The following is an 18,095-nucleotide window of genomic DNA, read 5'->3' on the forward strand; positions in this document are numbered from 1 at the left end:
AGTCAGAACCCACTCATAGCTACCCCATGCACAGCAGAACGAAACAATGTCCGATCCTGGGCCAACCTCACTACCGCCGCCACACTTGACGCCATCAATGATGCCACCTGATTGATCCATCTCATTAGGGGTCTTCCTCTTTTTCTCTGACCCTTCACCTTACCCAGCACGACATCCTTCTCCAACGACTGTTCCCTCAAGACAATGTGTCCAAAGTATGAGAGACGAAGCTTAGCCATCCTGGCCTCCAAGGAGTACTCTGGTTGTACTTCTTCCAAAACAGATTCATTGGTTCTTTTGGCAGTCCATGGCACTTTCAGTATTCTCCTCCAACACCACAACTCAAAGGCATCAATTCTTCTGCTATCTTCCTTATTCATTGTCCAGCTTTCGCATCCATATGAGGTTATTGAAAATACCATGGCCTGGGTCAGGCTCACCTTAGTCCTCAAGCTGACATCTCTGCTCTTCAGTACTTTAAAAAGTTCCTGTGCAGCAGATTTGCCCAATGCAAATATGTGTGTGTGTGTGTGCGTGTAGCTGTGCTGGACTTAAAGTTAGTTTGAACCACAAGGTTGGTGGTTCAAGCTTATCAAACCACACCTTGGAAATTCTATACAGGGTTGCTATGGATCAGAACCGACTCAACAGCATTTAACATAACATAACACACATATATATGTATATATATGTTGTTGAGATCATTGCTGTTGTTAAGTGCCATCGAGTTGGTTCTGACCCATAGCGACCCTGTATAGAGTTTCTAAGGAGCATCTGGTGAGCTTGAACCACCAACCTTGCAGTTTAAACAGTTTTGTTGTTGTTATTAAGTGCCGTCGAGTTGGTTCTTACCCATAACGGCTCTGTATAGGGTTTCCAAGGAGTGGCTGGTGAGCTTCAACTGCCGACCCTGCAGTTCAAACGGCGTATTAACCCACAGCACTACATCAGTACTATCAAATCAGTTCTGACTCACAATGACCTTGTATAGGGTTTCCGAGAAGTGTCTGGTAGATTCAAATTACTGACCTTTCAGTTAGAAGTCCAGTGCTTATCCTACCCACCAGGACTCATATACATATATGAGTGCAGATGTTAGCACTTGTTATATATATAACAAGTCCTTAACAGCTACATATATATATGTAGTTGTTAAGTGCCATCAAATTGATTCCAACTCATATCGACCCTGATTAGGGTTTCTGAGAAATGGCTGGTGGGTTTGAACCACTGACCTTACAGTTAGCAGTCCAGGGCTGAACCAGACCAGGACTCCATATATGTGTGTGTGTGTGTGTGTGTGTGTAAACTCAACATATTATCTGCCTAGCCTATTGATCCAAAAATATATTGTTATTGTTGTTGTTGTGTGCCGTGGAGTTGGTTCCGACTCATAGCGACCCTGTACAGGGTTTCCAAGGCTGTAAATCTTTACAGGAGCAGAAAGCCTCATCTTTCTCCTGCGGAACAGCTGGTAGTTTCGAATTGCTGACTGTGAGGTTAGCAGCCCAATTCATTACCACTACGCTACCAGAGCTCCTTAAAATATATATATATAATATATATATATATTGCTGTTGTCAAGTGTCATCGGTCTATTCCAACTCTTAATGACCCTGTATAGGGTTTCTGAGAAGCAGCTGGTGAGCTTGAACCACCACCCTTGCAGTTCAAAGTGACTTTGCAGTATAGCACATTAACCCACAGCACTACACCAGGACACCAATATATATATATATATACATAGCGACCCTGTATAGGGTTTCCAAGGCATGATTGATGAGCTTGAATTGCTGACCTTGTGGTTCAAACTGACTTTGTAGTCCAGTGCATTAACTCACAGTGCCACACACATACTTGGATTCAATTTGGATATACAATGAATACATTCAATTATGTAATTATATTTGGATTCAATGACTAATATGGGATCCTTGACAAGGAGGGGAGCCAGAAGAAGTTTGTTGGTCTGTTTTCAAATATTTTATTGCATTTTCAGTGAAGGTTTATACAACAGTTTAAGTCCCCATTCAACAATTTCTCCACAAGGTGCTCAATGACCTTGGTTACATGTGTCACAATGCATTTTGTTGCCGTTCTTCTAGTTCCTGGTCTCCTTACAGTCTCATCTTTGATTTAAAGTCACTATTGACTGCTGGGTCTCATATAGGTGGTCTTTTAAAGGGGCACAGTACTTACTAGTGCTTATTTTGTGAGTCCATTGGTCATGTAGCTACAAGGTTGAAGATTTTTTTTTTTAAACAAATGTTTTATTGTGAATTGTGTGATAGTTTACATGGGAGAACATTAGTTTTACATTCATTCTATCATACATCGTTTCATTGGCATAGTTACCATCCCGTCCATGCATCATCACCCAACCAAAGGGTATACCCTGCAAGCTTGCCCCCCCCCACCACACACACACACGGTCCTCAGCACACAGCCCCTCTCCCTCTCTGGGTCTAAAGTCCCCAGCTGCTCCATCTCTTCACGTTATCTTCTCTGCCTCCATCTCAGGTATCACTGCTTCTCTCTGGGTAGGGTCCCGCTCTCTGCTTTTCTCCATTGATGGTCCCAGGGCCTTCCACTCCTAGACTGAAAAGTTAATCACTCCCCTCCTTGCTACAAAATGTCCACTTTTACATTTCCAGTCCTCACAATCAGTCCTGATAACAATTATTCACTATTGCATCACAAGAGACCTATCTGCATTTCATTTCATCAGCCCTTCTTGGACAGGCTGGAAACTATTCACTGGAGACTCTACCTTCCTCCCCACCCTGTGGATCTAGGTTCCCTCTTGAAAGCTTGTAAGCCAGTCACTTCTTACCTTTGTATCCCTCCCCACTGAAGAAATTTTTTGATGAACACTCTTGTCCCATGTTCTGCATTCCACTAAAGACGTCATTCTCTTTCCTCCTAGCTTCAGCCCAGAGGAATGGTCTGCACACCGTGCCCACGGAGATGCAATTTTTCGCCAGCACAGAAGAGTGAGTCCCTGGTGGCATTCATGGAGGAACCTGTCAGTGCTAGAGCCGCAAAGTGGTCAAGACTTCAGTGGCTGCAAGCTATGCTCTTTCCACCCCCGGTTTTTCTCCAAATGACCTAATGTTTAAGTTCCACCATGCAAGGGCCTTTGCTTTGTTGTTGCTGTTGTTACGTGCCATCGAGTCATTTCCGACTCATAGTGATCCTGTATAGAGTTTCCGAGGTTGTAAATTTTTCTGCGGGAGCAGAAAGCCTCATCTTTAACCCAAGGAGCAGCTGGCGGGTTCGAACTACCAGTCTGGTGGTTGACAGTCGGTGCTTATCTTATGGAAAAGTCACCTTGCTCTCTATGGGCCTCTGTGGCTTCCTTTAAAATATGTATAAAAGGTATAGAAAGGGCAACAGACTGCATTAAGTCCCTCAAAAGGTCTGGTGCCCAGTGGCTGAGATGTTGTGCGCCGAGAAGTCCATTCAGATTCACAGGCCTCCAGAGGACAGAATAGAAGAGCTTTGTGGGCAGCCTGCCTTCTATGTGAAGGAAACCCCCATGTAAACAAACAACTGTTTTCCCTGCTGGAGTTCTTTCCAGAGTATCTCTCCCCTCCATCAGAGCCTCCCAGGAGCACAGCTGTAGTTCAGTGACATTGAAGTGATTACTAACTGCAACTCAGGGAGCCAGGGGTGGGGGTGGGGGGAGGGACACGTTAGAACCGAGAAGGGTGAAGCTTCATCTCTCCTACTTGGACATGTCATCAAGAGGAACCAGTCCCTGGAGAAGGACATCTTGCTAGGTAAAAGAGAGGGTTGGTGAAAAAGAGGAAGGCCTTCAATGACTTGTGCTGACGCAGTAGCTGCATCAGTGACTCCAGCATAGCAATGCATGTTGCTGGGGAGGTTGAGAATCGTAGCTGCTTTCCCCTTGAAAGAGGGCATGCGAGAGATCGGGAAAGGGCAGACTACATGGTCAAGGAGTGAAGGAGGAGAGGGGTGCAGAGAGGGTCCTGAGCTCTAAGGGAAAAAACAATCCTATGAGACAATTACAATCCCTCACCCTGTCATGACTTGGAAAGAGTCTCCGGGTGATACAAATAGTTAACACGTTCAACTTCTAACCAAAAGGTTGAAGGTTTGAGTCTACCCAGAGACCCAGAAATGCCTTAAAAGAAAGGTATGATAATCTACTTCCAAAAAACCTCACACAAAACTGTCATTAAAAACCCGATGGAGCAGTTCTACTCTGACACACGTTTGAATCAATTCGATGGAAACTTTTGTTTAATATGATTCAAAACACCTCTTCACATTGACACCATCTGTAATCTTCAATATCCTCTGCATTATGGCAGAGTTGTTAAGACCATGAATTTGAAGTCAGACAGAATCCTGGCTTTTCCACTTACCAGTTGTGTGGTTTGGATAAGTCCCTTAACCTCTCTGAGCCTCAGTTAGGGTTGTTTTGAGAATTACTATGATAAGGTCAATAAAGCAGGGTACCCAAACCATGCAAGTGCAGATGGTTGTTGTTGTGTAAGTACTGTTGAGTCAGTTCTAACTCATAAAGACCCAGGATAGGGTTTCCTAGGAGCAGCTGGTGGATTTGAACCACCAACCTTGTCCTGTGCTCCAGTACAGATGGTAGCGCTTGTTATTAATGTAGCGGTGGTTAAGGAGCACAGCGGGGACTAATGGAACCTGACCATGGCAGTGCTGGGCATTGACCAGTTGTGCTACAGTCTTTCAACAGATATTCACCCAGAGCTGACTACGAGCCTGGTGACACAGTGGCTAAAGCACTCAGCAGTTAGCCAAAAGGTCAGCAGTTCAAGATTCAAGCTTACCAGCTGCTCTTCTGGAGAAAGCTGTGGCTGTCGGCCGCCATAACAACTTGCAGTTTTGGAAAGCTTGTGGGGCAGTTCTAGGGTCACTGTGAGTGGATGACCCTAGAATGGCAGTGGGTTGGGGGCATGATGACTCAGACACTGATCTAGGTGCAGGGGATGCAGCAATGAGCAGACAGAAATCCCAGTCCGGTGACAAGAAATGAATAATGAGTAAAATTCATTGGATACCAGATGGCTGTCAAGTTCCATGGAGGAGAATGAAGCAGGAAAGAGGGATAGAGTGGGGCTAGTGGGTAGGAAAGGGCAGTTTTAAAATCATAATACTTGATGACAGCTAACAAGAAAATAAGCAAAAAGAAAAAGGCATTCAGTGACTTCTGGCAAGATGGCGGACTAGGCAGACGCACTCCACGGACCCTCTATAACACAGGTACAAGAGATCAAATGAAACAGACAGAGATGAAAATCCTGGAACCCTAACTTCCAAGAAAAGTTTGGAGAGGGAGATTGAGTGCTTGCTGGGAGGAGAAGCTGAGCAGGGACTGAGAGAGGTACTGACCAGAGAAAGGCCAGCCAGATGTGGTATGACCACATTGAACTCTGTGAGCAGCTTTGACAACAGAGGGTGGTAGTAGCCTGGCAGAGTAGATTCACACAATTGACAGGAAAGCTGCAATCCCTTCTTTTTACCCATGCTGCCTTGGTGACCAGAGATGTGGCCAACTTCCACTTTCATAAGCCTCCAGTACAAACCCTGTTCTCTGGGAGTTCGGCACCACATGGTTGTGAGCCATGCCAATGTGAGACTGGGGCCAGCAGTGCTGTTTGGTGCCTGGGTTCAGGCAGGCTCAGCTCCAGACATACAGTACTTAAAGAGCCATCAGATCAGCATCAGTCTGACAGAAACCCTCATAACTCTGCTCCCAGCTGCCCTGTGGTCCTAAGAGACTGAAACCAGTTCCATCAGGGTCTCCATGAGCTACTTCTGGACTGAGTGCCTTGAACGTAGATGACACCTAGGCCTATAGGAACTCCTTCTAGGACCAGGACCTCTGCTGTCACATCCCTCCTGCACCCACCTCATGAGCTCCTTGGCTTTCAGGAACCCCCAGAGTTTTCTCCTCTCCAGGTCCAACAGTTGCACTGTTTCTTTTGTTTTGTTCCTTTTTTTCCTTTCATTGTTTCTTCTTTCTTCTTCTTTTCTTTCCATTGCCTCAAATTTTATTCTTTCTATCTCTGCTTTTGGTTTTCCTTCTTTTGTTTGTTTCCCATTTCTCCTCTCCTTTTTCCCTCCTTTTGATCTTTCTGTACTACTCTCTCCTCTCTTGTTTCATCTTGCCTCTCCTTGTTTTTTAAAGTGTTTTAAATTTTTTCTTCCTTGTATTTTTTTCTCTTACATAGTTCCATTTTCCTGCCTTTCTGTTCTAGTTTTAGTTATTATATTTGTATTTTCTGGTTGCTGCCTGATTTTATTTTTGCCCTTATTATTTTCTCTTTTCATTGCCAGCTGCTTGTTTTTTATTCTGTTTTGTTTTCTTTAGTGTATGGGGGGAGCTTTTTCCTATTTCCCACCATACAGGAGACAGCAACCATGCCCATACATCTAAACCACAACCATACCCTCTGAAGCTCCACCCACTGGGAAAGAGCCAATCCCAGATCCTATCCCACCTGAGCCAATGGTGAACGGTGCACACGCTCCCATTCTCTAACTACACCCACAGGAGACAGTTGGTGAGAGCCTAAGAAGACAGCAACATAAAAATCATCAACACCACCACAATGTCCTGAAGACAACAGAGAATTTTAGCTCACACAAAGAAATGTGAGAATGGCTCAAATAAACGATCAAGAGGCAGAGCCAGAAAATGTTTCTGAGGAAGAAAAGGTAATGGAAATAACTGAAAAAGAATTCAAAACAATGATATCTGGGTACCTTCAAAGGATTGACAGAACGATTGAGGAAAATACAGAAAAAAGGTTAGAAGAATTCAGGAAGACACTTCAAAAATAAACAGACAAAATAAATGCAAATATTGGAACAATACACATCCTGGATTAGAAATCTAAGATTTCAGAAATGGGCAATACACAGAAATGACAAAGGAGTGTAGATTCAAGGAAATGAAAGTCCAAATTAGTGCTCTTGAAGACAAATATCTCAATATTAATATGCTAGAAGAATAATCAGAAAAAAAGAATGAAAATATCTGAGGAAAACATAAGAGTTATGTGGGACATCATGAAGAGGAATAACTTACAGGTGATTGGAATTCCAGAATAGGAAGAGACATTAAAAAGCACAGAGAAAATTATTAAAGAATTGTTGAAAGAAAACTTCCCTAACATCATGGAAGATGAGAAAATAGACACCCAAGAAGCTGAGTGAACCCCAAACAGGATAGATCTCTAAAGAAAATCACCAACATATATCATAATCAAAATTTCCAAAACCAAAGACAAGAAAAGAATACTAAGAGCAAGCTGGGAAAAACGGAAAGTTACCTACAAAGGAGAATAAATAAGACTAAGCTCTGATTTCTCAGCAGAAATCATGCATGCAAGAAGTCAGTGGGATGATATGTATACAAAACTTTGAAAGGAAAAAAATTGCCAACCAAGAATCATGTCCCTCAAACATGGTGGTAAAAATAGGACATTTTCAGAGAAACAGAAGTTAAAGGAATTAATATTAACTAGACCAACTTTGCAAAAAAGTACTAAAGGGTGTTCTTTGAACGGAGAACCAACAACAGTAGACAACAACACCCAGAACTCAATCCAGATATGTTGTTGTTTTTTTAAGTGCCGTCGAGTTGATTCCAACTCATAGTGATCCTGTATAGGGTTTCCAAGGAGTACCTGGTGGACTTGAACTGCCAATCTTGTGGATCACAGTCCAGTGCTGATCCTATGGTGCCACACCGAGTCCATTCCAGATACAGAAGTATTTAAAGTAAAACAAATCTACAAGACTGAAAATGTTGTTGTTGTTGTCAGGTGCCATCGAGTAGGAACCAACTCATAGCGACCCCATGCACAGCAGAACGAAACAATGTCCGATCCTGGGCCAACCTCACTACCGCTGCCACACTTGAGTCCATCAATGAAGCCACCTGGCCAATCCATCTCATTAGGGGTCTTCCTCTTTTTCTCTGACCCTCCACCTTACCCAGCATGACATCCTTCTCCAGCGACTGTTCCCTCCGGACAATATGTCCAAAGTATGAGAGACGAAGCTTAGCCATCCTGGCCTCCAAGGAGCACTCTGGCTGCACTTCTTCCAAAACAGATCTATTGGTTCTTTTGGAAGTCCATGGCACTTTCAGTATTCTCCTCCAACACCACAATTCAAAGGCCTCAATTCTTCTACGCTCTTCCTTATTCACTGTCCAGCTTTCGCATCCATATGAGGTTATTGAAAATACCATGGCTTGGGTCAGGCACACCTTAGTCCTCAAGCTGACATCTCTGCTCTTCAACACTTTAAAAAGTCCCTGTGCAGCAGATTTACCTAATGCAATACGTCGTCTGATCTCTTGACTGCTGCTTCCGCGAATGTTGATAGTTGATCCAAGAAGAATGAAGTCCGTGACAACTTCAATCTTTTCTCCATTGATAAGAATGTTGTTTATTGGTCCAGTGGTGAGGATTTTTGTTTTCTTGACATTGAGATGCAATCCATACCAAATAGGGAACCAGAAATATCAATTTATAATGAAGTCAACTACACAGCAAAAAGAGAGAATAGTGTAGATACAGAATTTCCAAATGACAAGGAAATCAAGTAGATTTTAAGATATATCAGCCTGTTTTAAATTGGGGAAAAAATTAGTAAGTTATAGGGTAACCTCAAAGAACATTAACAAAATAAAATGAACTCAGCATAGAAAATTATGTGGAATAAAGTAATCAGCAGTACCACACACACACACACAAAGAAAAAACCAAAACCACACACACAAAATGACAGAATCAATTCATATGTATTGATATTTATACTGAATGTAAATGAATTAAATGCACCAGTCAAGAAACAGAGAATATCAGAATGAATATCAAAATGGTAGTGGTGGTGGTGGTGGTTATGTGTTATGGAGTAGGTTCCTACTCATATAGACCCTGTATAGGGTTTCCGAGGCTGTAAATCTTGACGGGAGCAGAATGCCTCATCTTTCTCCCACAGAGCTGCTGGTAGTTTCGAACTGCTGAACTCGAGATTAGCAGCCTGATTCATAACCACTACGCTACCAGAGCTCCTTGAATAAGAAAAATAGGATCCTTGAATATGTCATCTACAAGAGACAAAATCAAATGATGAAGGGAGCCTAAATGCCCATCAACAGAAGAATGATTAAACAAACTTTGGTGCATACACACAACAGAATACTCCCCAGTGTTGAAGAATAATGATGAATCTGCAAAACACTTCACAGCATGGATGAACCTGGAGGACATTAAGTTGAGCGAAATTAGTCAATCACAAAAAGACATATATTGTTTGATATCACTGTTGTAAAACATTAAAAGAAGGTTTTCTTGATAAAAGAAACCTACTATGATGGTTATGGTGGGGACAGGAAGGAAGGGAGGGAAAATTATTCACAGGCTATAGCGTAGACACGTGTTAACATGGGTGATGAGGAAGACAATGTATGAGAGAAGTTGGCATAGGAAAGATGAAGACAGTGGGAAACACAGGGAGGAGTGCAAGAGTTAAAGGGAATAGAGCTAAATAGTATTAACTGATCGTTCATGGAGGGGATTGCAATCATTGTATTGAAGCAAAGGATATGATTTGTTGAATGTAAAATGGATGATCTACTATGTAAACCCCATTTAATTCACAATAAAAAAAAATTTAAGAAATGTATTTAGCATGTCTCTTCCAGAGATAGCACTAAAGACAGTTAAGTGGATATCGTTTTAGATTTTCTTACTGTCTCTCCATGCCAGAGATAGTTTGTGGGGAAATTACAGTATCTTTTCATTTAATTTTTCCACACGCTTTTGAAGCCCCCTCATATACTTAAATGTGTTTTTTAAATTAAAAACATTGATAATGCTATTTATGCTCTTTTGTAACCTACTTTTTCACTTAATGGTATATACTGGCATCTTTTCACTTCAATAAATCTATTAACATCATTATCATCATTCTATAATAAATATTTTTTCATTGCATTCATTTTTAGAATTCTTTAACTTTACAAAGAAAATACCCCATATAATGCCAGTAAGTGAAAAAAAGATCTACAATTTCACCCCATGAAAGACACCCAAACAGTTTCATGCATACCATTCTTGAGTTTGCATAATACTCATATATTCCTAAAATATGTGGATAGTTTTGTGTGTTTTTTTTAAAAGCTAAGTAGTACTGTGACCTGCTTTTTTCCACTTTATTGTGTAGTAGAATCTAGCATCTTAATAAACACTCATCTACAGCATCATTTAAAAAAAACTTTATTGGTGTTCCATCCTGAAAAAGGGTACTCTTTATTTAGACAATCCCTTTTTGATGGGCATTTCGGTTGTTTCCCATTTTAAGTTATTCTTAATACCATCGTGAACTCCCTTACCTCAAACACTTGACCAATTATTTATTGGTCAAGTTAAAATTGGCTGAAGGAGGTGCCCATTTTTTCAAAGGTTTTAAGCGCTGCATCAAACATTTCTTAGAAGATCATTTCACCTTTCTCCTCCACCTCTCCCCGAGTGTCCCAGTAGTGTGTGTCTGAGACCTATCTCCCTAGGAGGCCAGAAATCCCAAGTCTCTTCTGAATAGCTGCTGTTTGGATTTGTTTAAAGCAAAGACTGCGCTGAGGAAGTGGAGGTCCCCCTGGATCTGCAAGCTGACTCCAAGAAGGAAGAAAACTATCGCAGGAACATCTGGAAGGGTTTCCTCATCTCCATCCCATACTCAGCCAGCATCGGGGGCACTGCCACCCTCACGGGTACTCTCCCCAACCTCATCCTTCTCGGCCAGCTCAAGAGGTAACGCAAGGGTCCCCTACCCAGCACTAGGGATTTGATAAAGTGACAGGTGTGTATGCTACATAGACTAATCAGGCTGTCCACTCATATAAGACGGCATTTGAGCAGAGATCTAGAAGTCAGGGAGTGAGTCATGTGGACATAGGCAGGAAAAACATTACCGACAGCAAGAATAATCAGTACAGGTGGTCCCATTCCTAACGATGACTAAGTCAAATGTGTAGATCAATTGTAACAGGTGGGTACAGTTCTTATTCAGCCTTACTTTAGTTCAAGGAAAGGAATCCTGGTGTCATAGTGAGCTGTTGGGCTGCTAACCACAAGGTGAGCAGTTCAAATCCACCAGTCACTTTGAGGGAGAAAGATTTACAAACTTGGAAACCCAAAGTAGGATCACGATGAGCCAGAATAAACTCAATGGCCGTGAATAGATTGGGTTAATGCAAGAAAAGGCTGGAATGTCTTTTCAATGATTTAAAAGCTTCAGGTACAGCTAGGGACAGTGACTATGATGAAGAATTTATTGGGAGATGAGGTCAGTAAAGTCATTTCAAAGTACGGACAAATTTATGTCCTATTAAAGGGCAAGTTTGAGTTGTCTATAAATCTAGATGTTCCTAATCTGGGGGCTTGCTGTACAAAGGTCTTGAGCTGGGAACAGTCCTGGGAGGTTGAGGAAACAGCAAGATGATCTGGCTGGCTGAGCAGCAGATGGGAGGAGACAAGGTCAAAGGAGGCCAGACTCAGACCCCTTTAGGGACCCACCATCAGGACTCCAGCGAACTCTCTAAATAAGATGGGAGTCGCTGGAGAGTTCAGAACAGAGGATGGATAGGATGTGACATGTTTTCAGGCAACGTCTCCCAGGGAGTGGAAATAAGAGAATAAGATTCTCAGATGGCATGACTTGTCGATGCCTCTTGAGTTCTAAGATCTGAAACATTCCAGCATTTCAAGATTCCATTTCTAAGATGTTAAGACCCCAGCTTTTTCAAAGTCTGGATTTCTAAGGTCCTTTTGTAGCAGAGATGCATCCTATGTTCATTTGTTTACATGAATGCAAATGGGAAAAATTTCCAGACCACCCATTGTCAAAAAACAAATCCAAAATTGGACAGGGAAAAGCTTTCTTCAGAAAGAAAAGGGGGAAAGGAAGAGGTCCCTCCTATAATCATAGAAGAGGGGAACTCCATGGAGAATCCTGCCCATAAGATCTGCAGTTGGGTCAAAGAAATAGGGCAGAAATGTTACCTTTTATACAAACGGAGAGAGTTCACCAGCCTAGAAGAAAGCTGGAAAGTGAGATGTGCAGGTAGGCATTGTTGTTGTTGTTGTTAAGTGCTGTCAAGTCAGTTCCGACTCATAGCAACCCTATATAGGGTTTCTGAGGAGCGGCTGGTGGGTTTGAATCACCAACCTCGTAGTTCAAATTGACCTTGAAGTCCACTGCTTTATGCTGCAGCAACACACCAGGACATTGTTGTTATTGTTAAGTGCTATTGAATTGGTTCTGACTCATAGTGACCCTGTATAGGGTTTCCAAGGAGCAGTTGGTGACTTTGAACCAGTGATTCATCCCATAGCGCCACACCAGGACTCTACCAGGACATTACTGGATAGTGAATCAGAATGTTTCATGCTGAGGGATCTTAAAGGAGCTTATGAAGGGATTTCAAAAGTTCATGAAAAAAATGGAATAGAAAAATAAAGGAGTTTTTCCATGAACTTTTGGAATCCCCCTTGTATGTGAGCCCACTGAGGGTGGGCAAAGTCCAGGGACTTGGGAGGAGAGAATTATAACAATTTTGGTTAGTAAGCATTTTGTTTCTTATGGGTCAAAGGGGACAAGCAATTCAGTTAGTCGTTTATGATTCAAGGGATGGCAATTTGCAAGGCTGTGTCTTACTTGTCACAGATAAACAAGGGGGGCATCTGTGAGCCTTATTTCAGTCATATGGGAAGGATGTTATTTGCAGTAAGCTACTTTCCTGGTGTGGCGCTGTTGGATAAGCACTGGGCAGTTCCCACCCACCAGCCACTCCTCGGAAACCCTATACAGGGTCACTATGAGTTGGAACGGACTTGACCGTTCAACAACTTTCCTAAGCACAAAGTGAAATGAGGATTCGTCACAATCTTCTATTATCACAGGGTTCTGGCAAAATGCAACATGACAACAAAGTGTTTGGTATTCAGCCTAGCCTCCAGTGTTGACCAACTTCTGTATATGCTACTGGCTAAAGAATCCAAAACCTGTTAGGCCACTAGAGGTCAAACTAGCTGTGTCCGTCTGCTGGAAGGAAGCTGGGAGTTTGATATCAGGGCTTGTTGGTACACATCCCTGGGGTGGTCAGGAAGACATAAGCTTTGGAGGCCAGGGGAGATAACACAGGCAAGTTCTAAGTTGGGGATGGGGACAGTGGGGATGAGAGTTTTCAGGCTGCCTGCCCACCTGATGTGACTTTGTTCCAACCTGAAAAGGAATTAAGAAGAAAATACTACAGCTATAAGTGGAAATAGAAAACATTTTGAGTAAATTAGATACAAGTGAAATGCAAATTGTTGTCAACATTTAATTGTGGATCCTATGGTCTGGAAGTAGTTTAAAAGAAATACCAAGTAATATAAAGTTCTGGCCTCCAGCTGAGGAGTCTGAAGATATGGGGAAATGGCTAACTTTTGTTCCCCAAATGTACTTCATGACTTTGTTCAGATTATAAATGATATAAGTAGGACACTCAGAAAATGTAGAGGAAAAATTTAAAAACTTGAAATACCTTTTCTTTAAGTCTTTTCTATGTACATCCTAGTGTGGCGCTGTAGGATCAGCACTGGACTGCTAACCACAAGGTTGGCGGTTCAAACCCATCAGTTGCTCTTTGGAAACCCTATACAGGGTCGCTATGAGTCAGAATTGACTCAATGGCACTTAACAACCACAATACACTCAATATATGTATATATTCAACATTGCCATCGTTGTTGTTGTTAAGTGCCGTCGAGTCGGTTCTGACTCATAGTGACCCTGTATAGGGTTTCCAAGGAGCAGCTGGTGAGCTTGAACCACCAACCTTGCAGTTCAAATGACTTTGCAGTCTGATGCATTAGCCCACCGCGCCACACCAGGACTCCATTGTCATCATACTGTTTATATATTTCATCATTTTTTAAAAGAAAAAACTAATTTTTAATAGCTACAAATGATTCCATCTTGGGTGTCATATTTTAGCAATGGGCATTTTGATTGTTTTCATTTCTTCTAATACTTATTTTGCTATTATGAAAATTGTGACTGGCCATACACCTAATGATATTCTAGTTTTTTTAATTTGTTAATTTTTTGGCTTATTACAAAAGACATACTTGTTCCTTATAGAAATTTAAGAAAATACAGCCAAAGAAAGACAATAATCTCCCAGAGTCCCACTAATAGGATTTAACTATGAATATTTATGTTTGTTCATTTGTTTTACAATAACTGTCAATAGGTTTTTTTTTATTGTATGATGTCTGTGAATGGGTTTGTGTTCCTATACTTTCGATGAAAGAATACATATTTTATATCCTACTTTTTTTGCCTTCTCCAACACATGCATTCTTTTTATTATTGTTTTGAAGTTTTTATTGTGAATTGAGTGATAGATTACAGGGAGAATATCGGTTTTACACTCATTGTTTCATTGCAATGATTACAATCTCCTCCGTGTATCATCATTCAACAGTATTTGCTTCTATTCCCTCTGTTTTGTTTTTTGTTGTTGTTGTTATGGGGGGTTTTTTTGGAGCCGAACACAAAAACACTAAGAAATATATAATTATTTAAACAACCAAAAGACACATTCTGCAAGCCTGCCTCCTGACTGCCAGCTCTCAGTCCCTCTCTTTCAGTGAGCTAGAGTCCTCAGCTGCTCTATCTCTCCATGTCCCCATCTCTGCCTCCATCTCTGGTTGTCGCTTCTTCTCTGGGTAAGGTCCCGCATTCCGCTTGTGTTCTTCTCCCTTCATGGTTCTAAGGTTCTAGGTTTCTGGACTGTAAGATTAACTACTCCCCCATTTTTGTTACAAAACTTCTACCTTTATAATTTTGACAGTCGCAATTAGTCATGGTAACAATTACTCACTATTGAATCTTAAGACTCTTATCACTATCTCTTTTTACCAGACCCTTTCTTTCTTTTTTTAAGCTATATTTTTAAGAGTCCTGGTGGGTTAATGAGCAGACTGCAAAGTTGTTTGGACTGTAAGGTCGATGGTTCAAGCTCACCAGCTGCTCCTTGGAAACCCTATACAGGGTCGCTATGGGTCAGAGTTGACTCAATGGCACTTAACAATACCGTCTAGGAGACCTAGTGGGGTAGTGTTTAAGTGCTCAGATGCTAACCAGAAAGTTACCACTAGCCTCTCCTCAGGAGAAAGATGTTATAGTCTGTTTCAGTAAAGATTGTAGCCTTAAAAACCCTATAGGGCAGTTCTACTCTGCCCTGTGGGTAACTGTGGGTTCAGTAGACTATCTGGGTTGAAAAGGGCATATACATACTTGTTTCTGTTGTTGTTGTTAAGTGCCATTGAGTCAGTACTGACTCATAGCGACCCTATGCACAACAGAACGAAATACTGCCTGGTCCTGTGCCTACCTCACAATCGTTGCTACACTTGAGCCCATTATTGCTGTCACTGTGACAATCCATCTCTTTGGGGTCTCCCTCCACTCTACCAAGCATGATATCCTTCTCCAGGGATTTCTCGAGCTGCCCTTTGAAATCTTCTGCTCAGCTCTTTTACCGCCCCATTTCTTCCATTTGCTTTAGCATCTCTGCACTGGAGAGCAAGTTTCAGAGTCTCTTCTGACATCCATTCTGCTCGTTTTCTTCTTTCATGTCTTCTTAATGATCTATTGCTGTATTCCTGTATGATGTTCTTGATGTCATCCCACAACTCTTCAAGTCTTCAGTCATTAGTGCATCAAATCTCTTCTTGAGATGATCTCTAAATTCAGGTGGGATATGTTCAAGGTCATATTTTGGCTCTTGTGGACTTGTTTTCATTTTCTTCAGCTTCAGCCTGAACTTGCATATGAGCAATTGATGGTCTGTTCTACAGTCTGCTCTGGAGCTTTTTCATCATCTCTTTCCACAGATGTAGTCAACTTGATTTCTGTGTTTTTACATTACATGTTTAAAGCTTTTAATTCCTTGCACCAGATTCCCCTCCAGAAAAATTTTGTTCCCATGGACAAGTACTGGGACTATACCATCACTGAATGTTATGACCCTTAACCCTTTCAGGTTTGAAGATATCTTAGCAAAGCTGAGGTTTGACTGTTTTGCAGAAGTGGGCAGGACCGTAGGGCCCATGAGGACTTTAAATGAGTAGGGCAGAGGTTGCAGTCAATAGAGGTCTGTCTGGCTCTCACAGTCTTTATCAACTGTGATTTTTTTAATCAACTGCCAACATTTAGACAGCACAAGATTTCAGGGACGAACCCAGATCTGGGCTCACTAGACCTGCACTCCCGCATTTCGACAGTAGGGGGAGCTGAGTGGCACCGACCCGTTTAATGGAACTCCTCTATTGACCAGGAGCTCTGGTAGCGTAGTGGTTATGAATTGGGCTGCGAACCGTAAGGTCAGCAGTTCGAAACTACCAGCTGTTCCGCGGGAGAAAGATGAGGCTTTCTGCTCCCGAAAAGATTTACAGCCTCGGAAACCCTGTACAGGGTCACTATGAGTCAGAACCGACTCCACGACACATAACCATCACCACCTCTATTGACCATCGGCCACCCAGGCTTGCTTCACTCATTTGGGTTACCTGTATGACCCCCAGGGACCATTGAATTTTTGACCCCTGGAGAAGTGCATCTACAACCTTAATAGAGCAGAAATTCAGCATCTCCACTCCCACCAAGGGCGAGAAAAAGGGGTTAGAAGAGTTGGAGAACTCTTCTTGTGATTTCCCTGGGGGTCACTGACAACTCTCTTGATACACTGATGCAAATACCCACCATGCACTCCCCAAGTCGGCTCTCATCTCCCCCTGTTTTCCAGTTTCTTCCCGCAGTGTGACTTGGTGAATTTCGGCTCCTGGTTCATTTTCGCCTTCCCGCTGATGCTGCTGTTCCTATTGGTGGGCTGGCTCTGGATCTCCTTCCTGTACGGGGGAATATCCTTGAGGTACTTCTGATTTTTCTCTCTGGGTGTAGGAAAAAACTAGCTTTGGAGCCAAATAGAAATGTGTTTGAGTACCAGCGTCCTTATTCACTAGGGAATGACATTTGGAAGCCTGAGTCTCCTGCAGTGTGTAAACCAAGGGTTGCATGGGGCCATTGTAGAAGTCCCAACCGCCTAAGAGTATAGGTAATGTATGTGAGCCACCTGCCATGCCCAAACCCTCAGTTAATGTTGTAGCTAGTTGCCTCGGAGACCATTCCACTCATGACCATCCTATCTATGTAACAAAGCCATCATGATTGTTTGTAATTTGAATCTATTGTTTGTGGTTGCTATAGCAATTCATCTCATTGACCGTGCCCCTTACTGTCACCAATGCTTTACTTTACCAAACATGATGTCCATCCATCATTAACCGTCATTATAGAGGTGCTGCAAGATAAGCACTGGACTGCTAACCGGAAGGTCGGCAGTTCAAACCCATTAGCCTCCCCTCCGTTGTTACAAGTCAGAACTGACTCCAAGGCACTTAACAACAAAATTGTTCTTTACCAGAAGAGTGCCGTGTGTTAGTCAAAACTAAAATAGGCAACACAGCACATGGCTCAGAAATCAAAACACCACAAGAAAGTGCACCATGAGTTTTGTTCCCAACCATGCCCACATATAATCCTTCACTCATTATATCCTCCCCGCCCGTCAAGCAGTTATCCATTTTTATTGGTTTCTTGAGTCTTCTGCTAGAGTTTTCTTAAACAAATACAAATGTATTTTCTTGGTACATTACCTTTTGTCATTTTGTATACTTGCAAACCTTTTTTAGGGGAGATAAATTTCCAGAAATAAGATTTCTGGGTCAAAGCATAAGTATATTTTTACTCTAATAGATATTATCAAATAATTATCCCAATTAATAACTTAGGAGCATGTCTATTTCCCTGCAGCAAAGATGGATTTTGCCCATCTAAAAAGAGAAAAAGATCCTGTGCATTTATGTTACTAAGAGTAATCTTTGAGCAGTTTTTCATGTTTGAGGGCTATTGGTATTTCCTGTGAACTGTGGAACGAAGTGTTCATATTCTTTGTACATTTCTAA

General features: G+C 42.0%; 1 protein-coding gene across 3 annotated transcripts in view; it reads left to right on the forward strand.

The window, feature by feature from the left end:
* The window catches only part of SLC13A3 (solute carrier family 13 (sodium-dependent dicarboxylate transporter), member 3), a 136,058-nt gene that overhangs the window by 82,456 nt on the left and 35,507 nt on the right, over positions 1-18,095 (forward strand). For 2 of the 3 annotated variants that reach the window (XM_006839221.1, XM_006839222.1), the window contains 3 exons: positions 2,927-2,993; positions 10,644-10,829; positions 16,877-17,002. In XM_006839221.1, the coding sequence (XP_006839284.1) occupies positions 2,927-2,993; positions 10,644-10,829; positions 16,877-17,002 (379 nt within the window). The remainder of the gene's footprint in view (positions 1-2,926; positions 2,994-10,643; positions 10,830-16,876; positions 17,003-18,095) is intronic. The other variant, XM_006839223.1, reaches the window with a different exon arrangement.

The sequence above is a fragment of the Chrysochloris asiatica genome, unplaced genomic scaffold (assembly GCF_000296735.1).
Source record: "Chrysochloris asiatica unplaced genomic scaffold, ChrAsi1.0 scaffold00023, whole genome shotgun sequence".
In the NCBI taxonomy this organism is placed as follows: Eukaryota; Metazoa; Chordata; class Mammalia; order Afrosoricida; family Chrysochloridae; genus Chrysochloris; species Chrysochloris asiatica.